Here is a 22467-nt window from a genome sequence, read left to right as displayed (position 1 = left end):
TCGAAGGAATTTCTGTGACTTTAATCAAAGTATGTATATACATGTGTATCGTTGAATTTTATCGATTAATCAATTAATCGATCGAAATAGATAATTTTTAATTTTTCAATTAGAAAATATTATAATTACGCATATGCGGAGCGTAGGGTGTCCTAATTTTTTGAAATCCAAAGATTTTTGAAACGAACAGTAAATGCAATTTCTTTTATTGCGAGATAATGTCACAATTTGAAATATCACGACCATCAATGTCTGTAATTTACTTTTATTAAATATCGAACTGCGATATTTTATTTTTACATAAACACTATTGTGTAATTATGAAATGAGATATTGAATCTAATATATAATAAACCGTGCAAATATTCAGGGATTATACGTTATACTTCACGTACAATTAAAAAAATTGAATCAGAGAATAATTTACGCGTTAAAGAGTTCATTTTTTAAAATCGAATGAAGAAAAAGATCTTCCTACCTCTCGTCCAACGAAAATTCCAAAAATTTCATTTTCGAAGGGCAAATAATAAATTCAACAATCATCCAAGATTACGTAACTTCTTCTTCTTCTTCTTCTTCGTCATTTCTTTTTCTTTTGCGTCGAATCGACAGCGAGGTAATAGAAGTAGATATGTGTTTTTGAGATATTTTAAAACTCTTTGTACGTCATTTTGAGATGTCAGATGTTTATGTTTGCGTTAATTCCGTGTTTCTGTCTTTGGGCTTCGTGCAGAATGTGGGTGACTGTTAATGGGCGATTATTGCAATGGCTATACCAAAAATGCCGAATAAATCCGTACTTTGGCATTTCGAGAAACGCCACTGAAGAAGACTGCACATCTTGGAAATAAATTCGAAGGATGCTAGAGAGGAAATCCTACCTGATTGATGTCGCTGCCCAGGTCTCGCGCGCTCTTAGCACTCCTCAGCTGATCGCCTCGGTACTCTCTGTACCTGATCGTCACCTCGTCGTCGGTGAGCGCGCCGCTGCCGCTTCCCCTCGCGTTCTTCTTGTTCTTCTCCTCCTTGGCCTTTTTCTCCTTCTTGCTGAACAGCTGCTTCACCTTGCTCATCGTGCCACTCTTCTTCGCTGCCTTCTTCTCGTACTTCTTGTCCGCGCCGGAGGGCGGCTTCGCGGTCACCGGCGGCGACTTGCCCGCGTCGTTGGAATATTTATCGTACTTCCGTTGCTCGTTCGGCGTCAGATTCATGCTCCTGTCGGTGTGCCGTCTCTCGTGTTTGATAAATTGCCTCGTGACGAAACCCTCGTCCTCGGACTCGATCTGTTCCCGTCGATCGACCTCCTGCGAGTCCCGCCTGTAATCGTTCTCGATTCCGGAATCGGCCAGACGATCCTTCCGATCCGAGTCGCTGAGTCGTGTCTCGCGGTGTCGCCGCTCCGTGTGCGTTCTGGTCTCCTGCCTGGTGTGTCGGGACTTGCTGCCATCGTGGTAGGCTCTCGGTGGCCTGGCGGGACTCTCATCAAACGGTTCCAACCGACCGACACCAGCCTTCACCCTCGGGCTCTCTCTCGCGTCGGAATCGTCGAAATAATCCAGTCGGTTGCGCGACCGTCTCAGTGGTTTCTTCGGATCCTCGTCCAACTTTCGATGTTCCTTCCTTAATGTGCGCGACGACGTCTCGTCGTATCGTGTCTCGCAGCGGATCGAGTCTCTTGCCGTGGTGTCCGAGTCGTATCTGCTCGAGTTGTAGCCACCGGTACGATCGGTGCGTATCCTCGGCGGTGAACTGTCGTAATCGTCGTGAATCGGATGCTTGCTGCTGGTATACCGTTGAGTGGTGCGGGTCTCCTTGTAGTACTTGGACTCCAACTGACTGCTGGTCATCTGCGATATGTCCGTGTCGTAGTCGTCGTTCGGGCCTTCGCGCAGGCTGTCCAAGTGTCGTTTCGCGAATGGCGATCTCTCCTTTCGCACATCCCTCGCGTTCACGTAATCGCCATGACTGGTCAGATTCTCGTGCGATCTGCTCGTGTACTCGCTCCTCAACGCCCTGACGCGCGAACTCTCGCCCACCTCGTCCAAACGTTGCGTCGACTTGCTCATGCCGCGAATCGACTCGATGTTGTTGTTCTTCTTTTTCGGCAGGTAGCCGTTTTCTCTCATCGGTCGTCTCACCTCCCTGTCCAGGAAGTCGTCGCTCTTGGAGAACTTCCTCTCGGTCGCGGTGAACTTGTTGTTGGCGATTATCGACGAAGGAAGGTTGTTTTCCCTGGACTGTTCGGCCCGAAATTGACGAGTAACAGTGCTCTCCTCCGGACGAAGGCCGGACGACTTGCCATAAGGGCTGGTGGTCGTGTTTCTGGCAGCGTGGTATCGATCCTCCGGGCTGGTTCTACTTCTATCGCCGAGGAACGGCTTCAGATCGTCCGCATAACCCTCGTGCGTACGCGTCTCGACGATGTACTTGTCTCCGTACTTGTCCGTCCTCGTTTCCACCGTGTATCCATCCCTCGGCTTTGCATCGATGTAACCGTCCGACGGGATCTTGTTGGTGATCTTCTTCTCGTAGCCGTACACCTTGCCGTTGTCCTCGTGTATCTCCTTCTCGAAAATGTACTTCTCGCCGTTGCTGTTGGTGCGCGTCTCCGTGATGTACGTGTCCATGTAGCGTTTGGGCGAGGCGACGCGGTTCGGTGTGACCGGCGATGGGACGATCGGTTTGTCGATGATCTCGTGCTCGGACTTCTTGATCGGCACGTTGTTCACGCTGTTCTTTGCAGCGAACATCTCGTCAGCAAGCAGCCTCGACTTGATCCTCGACTCGAGAAGGTCGCGCCTGGCGCTCAGCTCGGACGTTTTGTTCGATATACCGATATTCTGGGCCTGCCTGCCGGAGAATAATTCGTTGCTGTCCCGTTGTCTGGCGTCCGTGCCATCGGCTCTGCCTCTGCCGGACGTATCAACGAACACCGTGGACGTGTACTTCTCCGGCTTGTCGTACAGCCGTCTGTCGATGTCGTCGAACTCGTGACGCCGTTTCGCATCTGTGTTTCTGCTCGCGTAATCCTGCGCGCCGGTCGCGTAATGGGTGGAGAATGGGTGCGTGCCACTGTTCTTCCTGTCCTCCTCATACCTGGATTTGAACGCGTTGATCTCGTTGTTGCGACGCAGGTCGCTGCTGTACGAGTAATCCGTCCTACGGTACTCTTTCTCCGCTGGGCTGTTCTCGCGCGACGAGTCCTTCCGCTCAAGGCCGAGGCCCTCGTCGCTGTCCGAGTGACTTCTCTGCGCCTTCTTTTTCTCGGTTTGCACCTGAGCATAGATCACGTTGGTCTGCGGCGGCGGCGGTGGGCTGCAGGATTCGTTCGGTCTGGTGTAGGAGAACGGCCGGTTGTTGTTGTGACCGAATCCTGGCCCGGGCGAGACCATGGTTTTCGTTAGCTGCGGCGGCGGCGACCGATCGCTGGACAATCGATGAATCATCTTGTGTATCGTCGATTCCTCGCTCGCAGTTCGTTGCTGCAGATCGTATCGACTGCTGTGCAGCATGCTACTTGCGGCGACCTTGTCTACCTCGTCGATCCCAGTGTCCTTTGCCACCGGCGAGACAGTCGGACCTGTCGCCTTCTCCTCCTTCCTCTGCGCTGTTGCTTCTTTCTTCCTCTCGTTCTCTTTCGCCTCGATCTCGATGGGTATATGTCTCACCACTCCTTTGCCACCACCCTCTCTCCTAGGCGATATCGGTGGCTTCCCGATTCGACTCGCTTCTTCCGTTCTTCTCTCAACCTTCTCTCTCGTCTCTGTCGTCTCTGTTTGTTCGCTCACCTTCCTCTCGGCATTCGTTGTGCTCTCCTCTTGCTTCGACTTCTTCGCCTCTGGTCGAGAACTACCGCTCTCCAAGCCACCGAAATGGAACGGCTGATGATCAACGTGGGACGGTGACGCTTCAATTATCGGCGACAGCTGCTTCTTCGCGCGGCTGCTGCCGAGATGCGATCCCTCGCTTTCGCTGCCACTCCTCTTCCGATGAGACCTCGACGAGCTGGCCGCGTCGCTCGCACTACGTCCCACCGGCTTCCGTTTACGCTCTAACTTGGGTGAGAAGAACCTCGCCAGCGAGCCCCTCAGCTGCTTTCTCGCGTTGCTGGCATCGCTGGCGCTCCGCTCCAATGCCTTCTTCTTCGGCCTCGGTGTCGCCTCGATGGCGAGATCAGCGCTGCTCGTGGTCGCGCCGAGTTCCTCGCTCCTGCGTCTCACATCGAGCGGCAGTTCCGGCCTCTTCTTGTTACGCCGCGCCGGAAGTGTGCTGAATCGGCCGGGCAATCGTCGGTTGTCGTGCGCCACGCAGTGAAGACTCTCCGCCTGCTGTAGCACCAGAGCCGCCTCCTGTGCCAGGTCTTCCTTGCTCCTCGACGCAATGCTCTCCTTGTGCACCGGGGTGGCGATCAGCCGGCCTTCGCCATCTCCTACGAGTGCCGCGGTCACGCGTGGTGCTCCACGTCCTGCAACAATCACGTTCGCAACAAGGTGTTTAACGACGGACGTTCTCCTTTTTTCTTTTTTCTCTCTCGTTTTAAATCGGAGATTTACGATTGCATTCGTTGGGATGAAATTGGGATATGATTGGAGTAATTGGTTTTTATTTATAATGATAATGTTATTGTTATTGATATATAAATGATTAATTTTATTATAATGTGTATTATAATAATATATTAATTATTAATATATAATTATAATATTATATTATATTGAAATATTATTTAGCTGTAAAAAGTACTCGCGTATCGCTGTGTTTGTTACAGCACGACCGACAATCAAACTGGCCAATTTGTAATTATTCGTGGGAAATTTTATATAGATTTATAATATAAAATTTAAAGAGGAGATTTATAAACAACAAACTACTTTCGAATTAAATTTGAATCGAAATCCTTAACTATAATGGGTCCAAGTACGATAAATTTCGTGTCGTTTAATTCAATTCAGACCTCCTTTGCCGTAAAAATTGGTACTTTGTTGGACGGGTATATGCAAATACTTTTTACATTTTTTGTTACGTGATACACCCTTGCGAGTTATTATTTATATTTATTTTTATTTACTTGTTATTTTTAAATTCCTTTCAGTATACTTGCATCGGATTTAGATAACATTTCTATTTTGGTTACATAATAAAATAATTACGCGTTTACGTTGTCAAATAGCGAAACAATCTTGTTAAATCGTTAACATGAAGCTGTAAGCTTTCGCGACCAAGCCGACAAAGCTCAATCCTCTCGGCATTATTCTCGACGCTAGACAGAAGAAAGTCTGTCGTGGATTATTAAAAGCGGGGAATAACGAATTAAGGCTTAAGCAACGCTAGAGAAACTAATGCGTTGCTTCACAGTCCTCCTCTGTTAATTCCCTCTCGTATTAACCTTCGCGGTAAATCGTTCAGGCATTAGCTGCCATTTTTATAAGAACGTGCTAGTAATTTCCGACTCTCCACATCCACGTCCTAATTGCCGCGCGATTATCGTCGCGGCAACCATCAAATGGATTAATTATCATTCGTTTAATCTGACCGTCGTTCTGTTAAAAAAAAAAAAAAAAAAGAAAGAAAGATCCGAAATTTCTACAACTCTAGCGTTTTCAAGTGGAATAAATTGGAAATGGGAAACGATCGTATAAAAATAGAAGTTGGAGATTTTTAACACAGTAATTGTGCAAGTTTAATCGAATTGTAAATTTCGAACGAACCAAAATCCAAACGACACGTTTATTTTATTAGTAAGAACACTTGTTCCTGACTATTACGGCACGCTTCGTAAGAAAATTAACAGCGTGTAAGAAACGAACGTAAAAAAAAAAAAAAAAAATGTTACTACAACGCTAGAAAAATAAAATTCGATCTCATTTGAAACAAGTTTTGCTCGAATGAGAAAGCAAAAGATCTTAATGTTCGATCGTGGATTTTTTGCACGCGCTTGTGGCAGACGTAAATGCATAAAATATACAAAATATAGTATATTTTATTTAGTGGACGAAAACAAATTTAAACTCCGGCAATCGTGCGTGGAGAATAAAAACGTCCGTGAGCCATAATTCTTAAAGCATCGTAAACATAAAGGGTCTGTCCTCTCTTCGCTTCTCCCTAGCAACAAGCAACACGCGAAATTCCACGTGATCCACGTTTTAACGACCGCAACTTCACGTCGCAGAATTTTAATTGGACGACGTCCGAAAACGACGACCATTATCAGCGATTTCGATTCTACAGACGCGTTATTGGATTTATGAATTAGCGATTTACGTTAAGACTAAATTGATCGACGAGATTTACGTTAATCAGGTGCTAGTTCCTAGTAGAACAAGTCGAAGGTGGGACGAGAACAAGTGCAGGGCAGATGTCGTCCGCGACCTCTTAATAATTTACCGAGGCGACGAGAAATTTGTCGAATATTTTTTCTTCATTTGGTGCAACTGATAATAGAATCGAACCAAATATCATACTCGGTTGTGTAACAAATTCGCTCGTCATTTGACGTTTCAAAAATTTCTGACATTTGTTGTTTTAAAAGTGTGATTATAGAAATTGTTGTTACTGTCAGATATATAATTCATTCATGATTAATATAATAATAATATAATATAATATAATAATATATTATTATAATAATAATTATAATTATGTAATATAATTATATATGAGAGAAATAGAAAGAAAACGAGCATTGCAAATATTCAAAGCACGACATGAAACTGAAAATGTAATTGATAATGTAATATGTAATTTTAAAATATTAAATGATTAAAATATTATTTGTTGCTGGAGAAACCATCGGAATCTTACGATTGTTGAATCACTCAAGTTTCACTAACAATATAATCAGTGATTAAAAATCACTAACAATATACTACCAACAATGGAATATTTATAATTCAAAGAACGTAGAGATAATTATATTATAAACATGCAATTTTTTTATAAAAACAACAACATAATTAGTGATTAAAAATCACCAACAATATACTACCAACCATGGAATATTTATAATTCAAAGAACGTAGAGATAATTATATTATATACTTGCAATTTTTTGATAGAAGACATCAAAGTTATTTAATTCATTTGTAAAGAACAAGTAATGTGTCGATCGAGCGTAGTTTGGACAACACTGTCATAGTTGTAAATTCCATTGATCGATCCAGTGCTCGTTTATCGAGCTCGTTTGTGGAAAGTGAAACTGGAAAGTGACTTATCCGACAGGTCTTTTCTATGAACAACTGCTCGATAGATCAGACCTTTCGAACTTCTATACGGTGATTTAGCTACGTTCTAAATATATCTAAATATAATTCTATATATCACAAGTAATTTAGGCTCCTCTGTATTTTCTATTTTGTTTTATTTATTTATTTTTATAACACTGGTACTGATCTCTAATAATATGGTAATGTAATGATATTGCCGTAAGATGTAATATTGATATAAAATATGACAACGCTGACGTAGGATATTGTTTGAAAGACTGAGCAATTCAAGAATGTTGTTCTTCACATTTATCATTCTACTGTATTCTTTGAATCATGTTCAATACATTTGCAGTTCTCTGTTAAAATTTCAAGCAGTTTACCCAGTTTTCAGAAAAATATTAAACGATAGCAGATGATAATACAAAAAAAAAAAAAGAAAAGGAAGAGAACAGTGTCTCTCTCGACTTTGATTTCACTTTCAAACACGGTTCGACTTCACTTTCAAATGCAGACTCAACCGTGTCGGAGTACGAAAGTGAAATTAAACCTTGCAATCAGAGTGAAAAGTATTCACTTGATGCAATGTTTGAAATTTACAACTGTACGATATTCGATTCGAATCAACATGTTTCTTGAATCAACTGAGACTTTCGTTAACCGACTTTTCCCGACGGATAATGGAAATCGTGGCTCAATTTAAAATTCAACTGGAACTCGTACACGAACGCAACTTGACCTTTTCGACGTGAGCCTGTAAACCTACGGTTCCAACTAACAACGATTGGATAGGACATAGGAAATCAGTTCTACAACGAGTTTCTACAACGTTTCAGTCTTCGTGTCGTTCATCGACAGAGTATTCCAACTTAATCGATCAGTTCGTATCGAGACGAGAAAGTAGTAGTTAAGAAATTAAGATACGACAGAAAGGAAAAGAAAAAGTAGGAAATTTAGAAATTTTAAAGAAATTCGGTGATTAATTCCAAGCCTGTTGATTTCTGTACCTTTGATATTTCTCGATGTTCTCAGCGGTGTAACGAGATGAAAAAAAAATTTCAAATATTCCTCGCGAAAGCTGTTTAAACAAAAGGTAGTACGTGTCTCATTTAATATTACCCTCTGCATCGTGTGTTCACAGAAAACGCATAGCTGGGAGCAATCATTTGATGCTCCCAACAAATATCATGCACTAGTGACCTTTTCACGATCGCGCGTACCTTCCACCAGAACCATAACTCGATGCGCTTTCCACGCTCCAAGTTAATTGACGTACCAACAACGGCCGCCATTTTTTATGATGTCGGACAATCGGAGAATTCTCCGTACAAACCTCCAACTTTGACATTTAAACTCTGGTGTGAATTTTGAGCTTTCGGGGAACACTTGAATGATTAAATTGCGTAGCCAGAAGTAACGTAGATCCAGCTCAATTAAATTTAATCGATTATAATTTTATTTAATCAGCCAATGCAGTTTTTAATTTTCAACGAACATCTGGCTATGCAATTTTACATTTTGACGAACGTAACCGTGGAAGATAATCGACGTTATTTCGTATATTGATCTAATTACGTTCTATAAATCTCAAAATTCTGAAAGTGAATGATACTATTACTGTGAATAATAGAACAGCTAAATTTCTTCGAATTACACGATAATTTCGTTTTCTTATGTCTCGTGACATTGAATATCCTAATTAATCTTTATCTAATGTCTCTTGTATGCAAATTCTTCTAATTTTCAGGATCGCGTCGTATCGAAACGGTATCTCGAAATCCTCGAGTGTTACACTAACGTTCTCACTAAAATTCTCACTCTTAATTGCTACCTGGAACATCGTGTTCACAACGCGTGTATTACAGGAGATTTGCTTGTACACAGGTTTGAACCAACTCGTCACCCACTTTGACCTAATGAACCTCTTCCTCTTCTCACCCGTTGGCATCCCGTTTAAACGGAAGTAACCAACGCGCCACCTAACTGTACCCTACCGATTCAACCTGTATCGGTGAGATCGCGCGCCTGAACAAAACCGCAAATTAACTCGTAATTAGAAGATACGCGCCGGTATCTGACGATTTTTCTGGCAAGATTCGCAATCTGATCGTTGAAAAATCCAGGGATTATTTAATTTAGATTACTCTGAATCAGATAATTTTTAGAAGAAATTCGAAACTAGCGGGAGGGGAGAAAGAAATTTTTGAAACTAGCGAGGTATTTTACTAATATGAATTTGGATTTTGAGAGGAAAGTTAAAATCACAGGGTTGTACTAACCTTAAGGCTGCGTTCGGTTATTTTCTATTACCCGCTTACGTTTCTCAAAAATTGAAAAGTTTAATATCTCAAGTTTAAACGAAATGTGAGAAAATTCTGATTCTCTAGTGTTCATGATTCGATTAAATTTTGCGTCGCTTTTAAAAATGTAATGTTAAAAGTAACCTGTGCTGCACCAAATAATAAAATTGGACGTAAAAACATCCCAACGTTTTTTTACGTTTAATTTCTCGGATAATTTCATTTTTATATTTTCAATTTTATTTATAATAATAACAGCAATAATTGAAGATTTTTGATTAATTAATTTAATTTTCTATGAAATAAATTTAAAGTTTTATATTTTTCTATATCCTTTGTATTTTATATTCATTATTAGTTTATTACTTGATTCAAATCGAATTCCTTTTGATTTAATTGAAGATGAATCAAAATTGGAAACGTAAAAATATGTTTATTCGGCTCGAGTCAGTCTCAATTGAAAACGACTTGCCTCCAATTACGACAAACCTGATAAATATTCATCGTTATATTTACTAGAACACTAAAATTTTTCCAACTTTCTACGTTTTTAGAAGACAGAGTGAAAAAGAGCTGCAAATTAACTCGTTCATTAAAATATTCCGTCCGATAGTCGCGAATTTTGTCGATTCCATAGCGGAAGTTGTTGACGGATTTACAATCTGATCGTTGAGATTTCGCGAGTTGAAGAGATACCACCACGCGGCGCCCATGGATCGGGGAAACATCTCGTCGAGGTCATCACCGAGAGGACCCCGGGAACGAGGTCGCGTTGGAATTAGCGTTTCTGTTCGCCTACTAAACCGGTGCCGTGCCACTTCGCTGTCGGAACGCTCTGTGCGCACCATTTCCACGGACCCGCGAGTCTCTCGTGGGAAATCATTGTTAAATGGCCACCGAATCCATTTCAACGCGCTTCTAGCCGTCTTTCGCGAGCCTTTATTCACGTCGACTATCCCTGTTCGCGATTAACAGAGACAAAGAAGAGAGACGAAACGAGTGCGTTTTCTTGTGATATTTTTTTTTAATAACAAGTTTCATTGAATTTTTGGCTGCTAAATTATTTAACATTTGACTGCTAAATTATGTGGCAATTTGACACAGGTTTCAAAGAAAAATTGCGATTATACTTAACTAAAGCAGTTTAATTATTAATTATTTTAACTTATATTATTTTATTATTTTTATTGTTATTATTATTTAATTTATATTATTTTATTTTTTTATTATTTTAATTTATATTATTTTACTATTTTGTTTTAATTATTTTTCAAAATTTTACATTACATTAATTTTAATTTTATCAATTCCAAGTCGAAGGATTAAATTAAATTGGAAAAGTGTTCAAAAAGTGATCAAGACTAAATTACTATTGTATAAATTAGTGAACATCATTTACACTATATAAGAATATATGTAATACACAATTACAATTCTCAAGAAACAATCTTTAGAACTTGATATATTTTAATATCGCTCCTTGAAACTATAATATTTCATTCATTAATCTCTTATCAAAGTCATACAAAAATTATTGTTTGTCATACTTAAACTATGGAATTTTGTACGAAAATTCGTATTTTCGCGACAATCGTTTAAAATTGTTAGGACAGACTTATTTCCAATATTTTATACATGTATTTTCACATTCATATTCTATACATTCTCACGCCTTTTCACAAACGTATAAAAATCCACAATCTAATTACACAATCGACTTATCGAATTTTGAAACAATTAATATTCTGATAAATTAAAAAGATACTGGAAAACTTCGCAGATTCAGATTAAGAATTTCTTTTCACTCCGTTATAAAACAGCCTTTTTTTGGATCGCGGAATCGAGATACAGGTCTATTGATTTCTCTCGTTTCTAGCGTAACTAGTGTTACTTGTTCACCACGTTCCACGGTTCTTACATAGCGTGATTATTTAACCTCGATCTGGCTGAACCGCTTTTTACGCGAACCGGCCGAACCGGGGAACAGGGCTGAGTGTGTGGCAAAGTCACCAGGAATGTTGATTGTTTTCAAGATTTTTTTTTTTTTTTAAGATATAAAGATATCGGCCTCGTTTAATAAGATGTAGACCATAAAGGAATTATGGTATTTAAAATGGTATGGCATTATGGCTGATGTTAAATTAATCTCAACCGCTATATATTCGACTGATTTCACTTTCACAAGGTCTCGTTGATTATCGCTGCGACTCGTTTAACTTCAATAACGATATTAAAACATGGATTTCATAACGACGTTGGTGTGTAATTTGACAAAAAGACATAATGACGTTGCGAACTATTTTTTTTAAAATTTGATATCATCTTTTTACAACGAATAAATCCACGGAAGTAATGTATTGTTCGAAAGTTGGACACAACAAAATTAAAGGTTCCTCAGAATCTAACATCTAGATCTAAATAGTTTATTTCGTATCGTCGATACTTTAGAAAATTTCTTCACGGTCAGTTGATCGTCCGTTAATTTTCAAACTCACGCTCGTGCCTGCACATATTCATGAGTTTTTAATGCCCGGGACTAAAGGTCAGCATCGTTTCTTTCTGCAGTTTTTATGACTTCATTATGCGCTAGATGAAATGGGAGACCAACGTGTCTGCGTATTAGCATGCAAAGCACGTATACTAAGCGCCAACGAAGTTGATCACACGCCTCGATGATTGCTACGTACACGGTGGCCTTCGCGGTAAGGATTCATCGACTATAGTTTCTCAGTATCTTCTCGAGCGTGTTCTGCTCCCGTATGTGTACGCCTAAAATCGCGAAAAGAATCGTAACATCGTAAAATTTAAGTGACATTGGGAAATTCGATTTGTATTTCGGCATCTAGCTAATCCCTCGCGAGGAAATAATCGAAAATTAACGCGGAACAACATTCGAAAATTATTGAAAGATCAATGGGATTACTTATATGTTAATTATATTTTTATTTATATATATGTTAATTATATATATTTTATATATATTGGGGTTACTTGTGTTTTAATCATATATATTTTCGTGTATAATTAAATTAATATTGTTGGTGAATTGTTGCTACTAGTATCAATATATAGTTTTGAACAGCAGTAATTAACAATTATATTGTAACAGTAAATTTCATTGGATGAAGAGAATCAAGTGTCTGTTAGTCTATTCGATAAAAGAAATGACAGAAGAAAACTATAGAGCCCACAATTTGTAACTTGTCAGTTCAACAATAGTGTCAGTTAACGATAGACAAATTATTATATAAAATCGAGTTAGTTCCTAAGTCTTACGAATATGAAAGCCTCGACGTGATCATTAGAAAAACAGTATTTAGAAATTTAATTAAATGTTCTTCTTTGTATTAGAAATTTAATTAAAATTTCTTACAGAACTCGTGGCTTGATAGTGTGTCACTACTCGCATAAAATGAATTATTATCTGGCATTATCATTTGAAAGTAATTGAGAATATTAAGTTCCTAGATTTTATAAGATCCTAGAGTTTTAATTAAAAAATTTTGATTGTATTATTTATGTATCCCAGCTTGCAATGAAAAATAAATTTGCACAAAAGCACAGGATGCAACGTACACTAATCCCCCCTAGCTCCCCTTCGCAAACTCGAAACGCAAAAATTTCACGGTATTAATACCAAACAGCGATCGCTGCATCCGCATTGAATTTTCGGAGATACAGAGAACGCACGATCGGGCCTCTTGTCTCGGCAATAATCGCTAATGATACGGCAATCAGATCTACGTTCGCTGCACGTTACGGCAGCATACTAATTAGCCTGATGGCACAATAATCGAGGTCACTTAACGAACGTGACTTCGATGCGGCGATTGCAGGGTTAGTCGTCTAGGGACTTTCGGCCTGTCACGCGATGTTACGCGCGCGTTTACGCGTGTCGTTGCGCGTGTGCACAGCCGAGCCGAGGTAATGACAGGCATCGCATCGGCTTTCGGATATACAATTATTTCCGGTCGAATTGTACGTCAAAGTGCGCTCTTGCTCCCGGTGGATAATTGCTGGCAAATTATGCTTCGCGTTCGTGTTTAATTCCCTCGAAAACATCTTTGGATATCCGATTTTTCGCAGCTTGAAAGGCAAATGTGCGAAATTTATATGTATGGAGATCTCAGCGCGAAGGTATCGAATAAACTCTCATGATTATTAAGAAAATAGTATATTTAAATGAACCAAATATTTAAATTCCATTAAACTTTCTTGCAGAACTCAAGGTCCTCCCTCAGAAAATTATATTTCGTATCTCTCATAGGATCTTAATTGAATACTTAAATCTCCAACACTCATTTACAATATATGTAGCTAGTACCGTTATATGATTGTCCAAGACAAGATCGGAAACTAGTGTCACAAAACGTTACATGAAAGAATTTCATTTGAAGTATATTTACATTTGGATTGATCTAAATGTCAAATTTCTTCAAACCATGTTACTCGAATATACGATAATCACGTCACATTGTTCTCCGACGTAGTTGCGTGATCGTGAGACGCATTAAAACTCAAATTAAGTAAGGATAAATTTTCATCTACGTTTAATTATTTACTAGTACTAATCAATATTATTCATCATTTTTTATCAATACCTCAGTGCATATCCTTCTCATTTAAATGAAAACCTACGTCTTCATTCTTCTTTAGGATCCTCGTACGTGTACATAGTTGGCACCTAGCACGATTGTTTGAGACAAGATCGGCGATGAAAATTAAATTGAAGAGATATTTCAATATTTCATACATTCGGACGTGATCGTTTCAAATACGAAAGGCATACGGCGCACGGCGCACGTGTGTGCAACGATTCCGAATAAGAATGTCGAATTCCTTCGAACAATAATCGTGTCACTCGAACTGTGCTCCAAGTCATTGTTCTCGAACGTCGTCGCTCGCGTTCGTGAGAAAAAGCGACAGCGGCACGGCGAGTCGTTGAAACCCTTTGGAAGATAACGATTCGTGAGAATGTCGGGCTCTTAAAATCGAGCTCGAGCGGTGGCTCGTAATCGGCAACGAACCATCGCTGTACTATTACCGATCTGCAGCTTTATTACACGAAAATAGTACGTGCACGCGGCGACTGCGCTCGCCATCTGGCATTCGTGACTCATAATTACGCGCGTATTAAACGTACGTTTCGTTGCTTCTTCGAACGATTATAATCCTATCACGCCGGGGGATCGTATCCCTCGCGCGCCCGCTTACGGGGACGTTAACCGTAATTAGATAAATTCCGCTTGCGTTCCCTTTTCACCGCATTCCGACGCCCGGCCAGAGAATGGCGGAAATTTATAACGGAAATAAATCAGCAATTACCACTTCAATCCAGCGGAACGGGGCTTTGTTCGCCGCGGCCGTACGAATTAATCGTCTAGCGGCGATCGTGCGAAACCCGCTCGCGACAGGCGCGAGACCGTGCAACGCGCGACACGACGAAATCCATTCGAAATCGAGTTAACTCGATTGCAATACACGTCCAATTAGTCGGCGTTGCTCGACGTATTGTCCCTCAATCTCGGATCGCTAACGGGGATCTCGACGACAGAATTCGTATGGATCTCTAACACTAGAATTACTTAGACGACCAAAGCATACGATTTTCATCAGAGACGTTGAAATAAAAGAAACAGGAAATCTTTATAGTGTAACAAGGTACACGAGTTTTTATTTATGTATTTTACGGAGGAGCATTCAAGTCCCTTACTGTTTTACATCAATAAGATATTTAACAAAAATATTCAAATGGTCATTTTGATCACTTTGGTAGTTCTAGTGCTAATTGTAAATTTCACGGTCATCTTTTTTTTTTTTTTTTTTGTTGAAATTAATAATAAACGTTTTTACATTCTCGAGAAGTGTGAGAAGTGAATTTTCAGAAGAAGGGAGATACGCGGTTTTCGAGACGTTTTTTTTATGTTAAGAAATTCGTAAATGCAACAAAAATTTTGGAGCAATCGAGTTTTCGAATAACAAGCACTTTTCTTTTTATATTATAAATTACAAATAATGTGACGATGTGATACTTGGTACTTCGATATAAATAATTATCCCATTAGTATTTAAAATACGTTAATGTATGAAACACATATTTTACAATTTATATGATATTTGTGATTTATTGAATTGGATATTGGCACTTATTTTCTAACAGTTCTAAAGTCTATTCGAGTCTCGTTATTATAAGTCTCTTTCGTACTGAAACAGTATTTAACAGAAATGAATCTATATTATCGTAAATTTACTAAATCACAAGTTACCTATTACAAGTACTAACAACTTGCATAAAAAAATGCTACTGCACTAACTTTGCATAACGATGACAAGTAGTCAAACAAATTTGAAAACACAGAAATTCACAGCAATTTCATATTCAAAGTTGCAGAATACTTACAATTAAATAAATTTCCATTCAGTTACCATTTCCGTGGCATGTAAAAATATAAAATTATAGAAAGATCCACAGTCTGCTAAGTGTACTATTAAAACAGTTATTAATACATTTAAAGCCAAATTTTACAAAAGCTAAATTATAATCTGTCGAGTCAAGTCGTCCTATTTAATATGTAAAAAAAAAGAGTCTCTAAAATTTTAAAAATTCTTCGCACGAGACTTGTAATAACGAGACACGTCGCTCGTTAATTCGCGAGCATCATTAGATTGGAAATTATCATGCCGGGGATCTGGCTAAAGAAGAAGTCAAAAGAAAATACATCAATCACTGTTTCGATACGCTACGTGCCGATAACATACCACATCTAACGAGCTGATTTCTCGCTTCAATATCGATGATATACCTCGCCGCGAGACGAGGGAATCGTATGAACCTCTTGCGTTCAATTAAACCTGCTTGCAATTTGACTTTGACGTTTCACCGTGGCAGCCGCGGCACGCGAAGCGGAGGATGAGTTCGAAACGAGCAGTATGGATGGGATCGAGACCGCTGTGTGCTTACTGAACCAGAATCAAAGTTTTGAACTCGAGTTTTGAACGAGTTTTCAACAAGTTTTCCAAGGTTTGCGTTTGTTTTGTAAGTACAAACTTTCGAAGTCTAGAACGAGCATCGTCAGGCTTCGAAAATTTACTTTCAATTAATTTACTTGCAGCAAGTGGGGTCGAAGTTTGTATCTTTTCTTTTTTAAATTTCTTTCGGAATTTTACAGAGTGACATTCAATGTTTCGACGTTGTCACGTTCATTTCATGTGAATGTATTCGTTTACACAAGCAACGATACACGAACATGTATTCATTTCATACAAGTAACGTGTGAATATATTCATTTTAAGCACGATTGTAAACTTTAGAGTGTTTGCATGCTTCGAAAGCTTGTAAGTAATTGGATATTTTTGTGAATTTCGAAACTTCTACGTATATGTAGATTCGACTCGAATTTTGAAAGATCAGAATACTGCTCTCATTAGAGGGTCCAAAAAAAAAGCACAAAGATTAAACGTGAAAGCGACGTCGCTCGTATCGTGTATCTATTGATTGCATCTGCTGCAACAATGTGAAATGAGAGAGGACGCGACATTTGAAAATCAGGTGTAGAAATCGACGCTCATAAGGAAATCCCGTCTTAAAAAGTTTCGAACCTATTTGTGAAATATTCGGCCCATCTATCTGAAAATATCATTCTACTTTCGTGGAAATATTCACGAAACATCCCGTTTAAATTCAACTATCATCGGATATACATACGTATTACAAACCGTTCGAATTCAACGATCGAAGGTTTCAACCTGCTCGCGAGGCATTCGAACCCATCTCCACGCGAGACGGACAGCAGGTGCTTGGAGGATTCACGGAACGTTCGAAGGATCTAAGTAGTAGGGGATATCGAGTGTGGAACAAGTGGTGGGGAGGGGAAGGGAAAGATTTGCCGGAAGTGCAAGTGGCGTCTTACCGGGGAGGGTCAAAGATCGCGAAGCGGTGCTGACCCAGTGCTTCGAGGGCTGTAAACGCTGTAAAACGCTCTGGCCGGATGGTACGGATCATCGCGCGAACCAAAGCAACGGTAATTTCACGGACGATCACGAGCATAAATTAATATCTGGCCGGTTATCTGATCGTTACCGCGAGCCCGGTCACGTATGAATTTAACCCCCCGTCCGATCAGATTCGATCGATAACTGTTACGATAGGTATGAATATAAATTGCGGAGCCGGACGGCCCTGTCTGTCCGTTTATATAATATTATAATGGCGATGCAGAAACCACGAAAAGAGAATCGCATTATGTGGAACGTCCCCACGAAACAGAGCGGTCTCTCTCTCTCAGAGAAGAGAGTATGTGAGAGTTTGTTTCTTTAGAAGCGGATTTCTTTTTTCTCGTTTTTTGAAAAATTTGCGTGTAGTAGAAACGTGGTATAGAGGAACGTGATGAACAGCTCCTTTGGATATTCTCTCCTCGAAGCTGAAGCTGAAATTTCTTTAGCTTGGTACAAAGAAATTTTACTACGGCTAATGAGACATTCTCTCTGTTAATTTCATCAATTGATATATTTCCTCACTTCTGATATTATAATTCATTACGTTCGCTAATATCAGCGAATTGAAAACTGTCAGCTTTTTTTTCTTATGGGACAATTTCCAACTTATGACGAACGAATCTTTTACATCGAGAATAATTTGCTACCATTTTAACCTCTTGCGCTGGAATGACGTGCCACGCATTTCGAGAATTTTTTGTCCCAGATTGCAACATTTTTCCAATTTTAAGTATATTTAAATGTAACTGAGACGAAGGAAATGATAAGTTTGTTACTTAATAATTTCTATCCAGTGATATCATACCGACGAGTTTAAAATGAAAAGAAAGCGACGAATTATTGTATACGGTTCGGTCACTCGTTATGGTCCGCGCAAGACCATTTCGACTCCGGTTCAATTCGTTCGTCAGTTTGTTGACGCATCATCTCCATCTAACTTTAGTCTTTCTAAATTTCTAAGGTTAAAACCAAGTTTATCTCCACTCTTATTAAAATAAAATCATAATCTATCTTCCTCTTGCCGCGAGATAAAAAGCAAAGTGCTGCAAAAATTATGAATGCAAAACGCGATTTACACCCTGACAAACCTGAAGTAACAGATTGGAATGCAACAGATGGCGCAGCGCGACGTTGCGTCGCAACGACGACGATAATTTCCCTCGATGCGTGCGAGAATCTCAAAAAAAGAAGAAAAAAAAATCGAAATCACCCTTTCGAGTGCATTCCAGCCATTTTACATGTTTTTACAGCTTTTTCGCCACGGGATTTGCACGCATGCTCGGACAAGCCTAAACGTACCTCCTTGGACACACACTCACTATCTCCAGTTACAACAGCGAATGGTGTCGAGCATAATCGTAAATGATACTCTTACGACGTGAACGTCGTCGAAACCGTTCCTTCACCGGCCATTGGTGCCGCGATTTTTTCCAAGATTGGATCACATTATGGCGGAGATATTTGATTAGTTAATCGAATGGAGACTTGGAACGAGGATTTTAATTAGTACATTTAGTATGCTTTCTGAAGGATTTATTTTCAACCGCTTTCGCGTTTATGGACGAAATGTCTCGTCGCGCGATGTCGCTTCGTTGTACGCTTTCGAGCAGGCTTGTTTGAATAAAACATTTGAGAAATGATCATTTAAATTGTGTATCGTCTTATATAATTTTTTTTTTTGAAGTATTTCATTATTTGGTCGACGGATAAAAAATCATTCGAAACAAGTACTTCGTCTGCTGCTGATATTAAGAAATAGGTACATGTTAAATCTACAATAAAAATAGAATGTTTCCTCAAACTTTTGCACTACTTGGAATCATTTTTTAGTGAGAAATACTAAATTAGTTATTTTTAGTGTTAACCGAATCCATTTATCTAACAACGAAAAATCATGAATGATTCGTGTAATTGTCAAATATAAATCAAAATTGACTTGTCGATATTTTTCATCTCATGTTCTACACAATATGTCATTCTCACAAAATCGTTTCTCCTCGTTCCTTCGTACAACCCAACCGATTTCATCTACAAAAAAACGGTATTTTTATATATATAAAAAAAATCTCAAACGACATTCCGAAAAAATATATATATATGTATACTATATCGAGACATATACTATATCGTTCGATCGATAACCCAATTTGGCCGAGATAAATCATCACCGAAATAGCGATTATGTAACCATAAATCGTGGCTCGATTCGCGCGCTTTCGTTACGATAAATACAATGGTCGCGCGATAAATCGTAACGAGGGCATAGACAGCGGCTGAGCGGTGATAAATTGACTGGTAACGCAACTTCGAAATGCGATCCGAATGAAAAGCCACTGGGGCGCTTCGGGATCGGATCACTGGGCGCGTTCGGTACGAACGGCCGCGGTTCAGGCTCGATACTTTAACGAGAGTGATCCAGCTGTCCGTTTCGCGAAACGGGTTCTCCCGATAAAATTCTGTAAATTGCATCGCGCTTTTTGCTCTTCGTTCGGCCGCGTTCGGCTTGGCGATCGCGAAGCGGTTCTCGACGGTACGAAATCCTTTTGGAATCCACGCTGTTGGAATTATCGAAGAGGATGTATTTATATACTTAAACGAAAAGAAAAATAGCCGAGGATATATTTTTGTACACATTTTAGCTGAAACGTTGAGAAAACCGAGAGGAAAAAGAAAAATATTGGACAGAAAATATTGTAGAATTAAACTGCAGATGTTCATGCATTTTTCTAAGGCAAATTTAAAGATAAAAATCAACGTTAGAATATTTAATAGGCTAGATGTATCTCTATAATGGAACAGGATTCAGAAATAATTTTATTTCACGTGTATTACGAGGAAAAGGAACAATACGAAACCTACTACGATACTCGTTCAAATACAGATCTACTGTGATCGTCAAGAGCAAGTAAGATTTCGTATCTGGCTGAAGCACACGACGCGCAGAAAATTATATTTTTAAGAACCACCACACGAGCAAACGGAAAGATTATTTACTGCGTGCAAAAAGCAGCGTGTAAATCGACGAACAAGTGCGTCTCTGATTTATCGTTGGACTCGCCTTTATACCGAGGCACCGTCGATGATATCGCTAATCCTGTTCTCATAATTCGTCTCATTTACACGGTCTCCTTATCCTATTTCTTCAGCCGTGCTCGTCCAGCTCGCACGCCGCCGCGAGTATCCACCGGGGCGCGATTTTATCCTTTTCCCTTCACCGGTGGTTCTTCGAACGAGCGCGGTAAAGCGATGCTCGCTCGCGCGCGCGCGCGACCTCCACGTTTCTCGAACGATACCGGTCCACTGGATACTCGCCACTTCCTCGTTTCAGCTGATCGTGGCCTATCTTAAGACCCCTTGGCACGCAACCAAGGATGCCGATCTAAGCGGATCAGCCATGGAGGAACAGGGTGGCCAGGACAACGGGGGAAAAATTTACCGGACGACGTTACACACCGAGGGAATTAACCCTCGCATACCATTTGCTAGAGAGGAAAAAGAAAATGGGCACTTTTCTCTTGTATCGAAACGAGCGACTGTGTTACGTTATCTAAACGTAGTTTAGTTTTTCTTCTGAATTTGAAACAACGAGAAAGTAATCGCGGAAGCTCCATTTATAATTTATAAAATTGGAATATTGGCAAAATGATTCCATGTATAATTTGTTAATTTATAAAATTGGAATATTGGGAAAATGACTCCATGTATAATTTGTTAATTTATAAAATTGGAATATTGGTGAAATGGCTGAAAATTTTGTAAAACTGGAACACGGAGTGAAGCTTCCTTTATTCGACCTATTATTTATAATTTATAAGTTTATAAAATTGGAATATTGGGAAAATGACTCCATGTATAATTTGTTAATTTATAAAATTGGAATATTGGTGAAACGGCTGAAAATTTTGCAAAACTGGAACACGGAGTGAAACTTCCTTTATTCGACCTATTATTTATAATTTATAAGTTTATAAAATTGGAATTTTGGGGAAATGACTCCATGTATAATTTGTTAATTTATAGAATTGGAATATTGGTAAAACGGCTGAAAATTTTGTAAAATTGAAACACGGAGTGAAACTTCCTTTATTCGACCTATTATTTATAACTTATAAATTTATAAAATTGGAATTTTGGGGAAATGACTCCATGTATAATTTATTAATTTATAAAATTGAAATATTGCTAAAACGGCTGAAAATTTTGTAAAACTGGAGCACGGAGTGAAGCTACCTTTATTCGACCTATTATTTATAATTTATAAATTTATAAAATTGGAATATTGGGAAAATGACTCCATGTATAATTTGTTAATTTATAAAATTGGAGTATTGATGAAACGGCTGAAAATTTTGCAAAACTGGAACACGGAGTGAAACTTCCTTTATTCGACCTATTATTTATAATTTATAAGTTTATAAAATTGGAATTTTGGGGAAATGACTCCATGTATAATTTGTTAATTTATAGAATTGGAATATTGGTAAAACGGCTGAAAATTTTGTAAAATTGAAACACGGAGTGAAGCTTCCTTTATTCGACCTATTATTTATAACTTATAAATTTATAAAATTGGAATATTGGGAAAATGACTCCATGTATAATTTGTTAATTTATAAAATTGGAATATTGGTGAAACGGCTGAAAATTTTGCAAAACTGGAACACGGAGTGAAACTTCCTTTATTCGACCTATTATTTATAATTTATAAGTTTATAAAATTGGAATTTTGGGGAAATGACTCCATGTATAATTTGTTAATTTATAAAATTGGAATATTGGTGAAACGGCTGAAAATTTTGTAAAACTGGAACACGGAGTGAAACTTCCTTTATTCGACCTATTATTTATAATTTATAAGTTTATAAAATTGGAATTTTGGGGAAATGACTCCATGTATAATTTGTTAATTTATAGAATTGGAATATTGGTAAAACGGCTGAAAATTTTGTAAAATTGAAACACGGAGTGAA

At 39.1% G+C, this 22467-nt stretch overlaps 1 protein-coding gene across 4 annotated transcripts in view; it reads right to left on the bottom strand.

Moving 5' to 3' along the window:
* The window catches only part of LOC122536303, a 179207-nt gene that overhangs the window by 132413 nt on the left and 24327 nt on the right, over window positions 1-22467 (bottom strand). For 3 of the 4 annotated variants that reach the window (XM_043668555.1, XM_043668556.1, XM_043668557.1), the window contains one exon: window positions 882-4465. In XM_043668555.1, coding sequence (XP_043524490.1) covers window positions 882-4465 — 3584 coding nt within the window. Of the gene's footprint in view, window positions 1-546; window positions 776-881; window positions 4466-22467 lie in introns of those variants that run through there. The other variant, XM_043668558.1, reaches the window with a different exon arrangement.

This window comes from Frieseomelitta varia, unplaced genomic scaffold (genome assembly GCF_011392965.1).
Source record: "Frieseomelitta varia isolate USP_RPSP 00005682 unplaced genomic scaffold, Fvar_1.2 scaffold_821, whole genome shotgun sequence".
Lineage (NCBI taxonomy): Eukaryota > Metazoa > Arthropoda > Insecta > Hymenoptera > Apidae > Frieseomelitta > Frieseomelitta varia.
The sequence above is the reverse complement of the archived record's forward strand: the minus strand, read 5'-3'. Positions and strand labels throughout refer to the sequence as shown.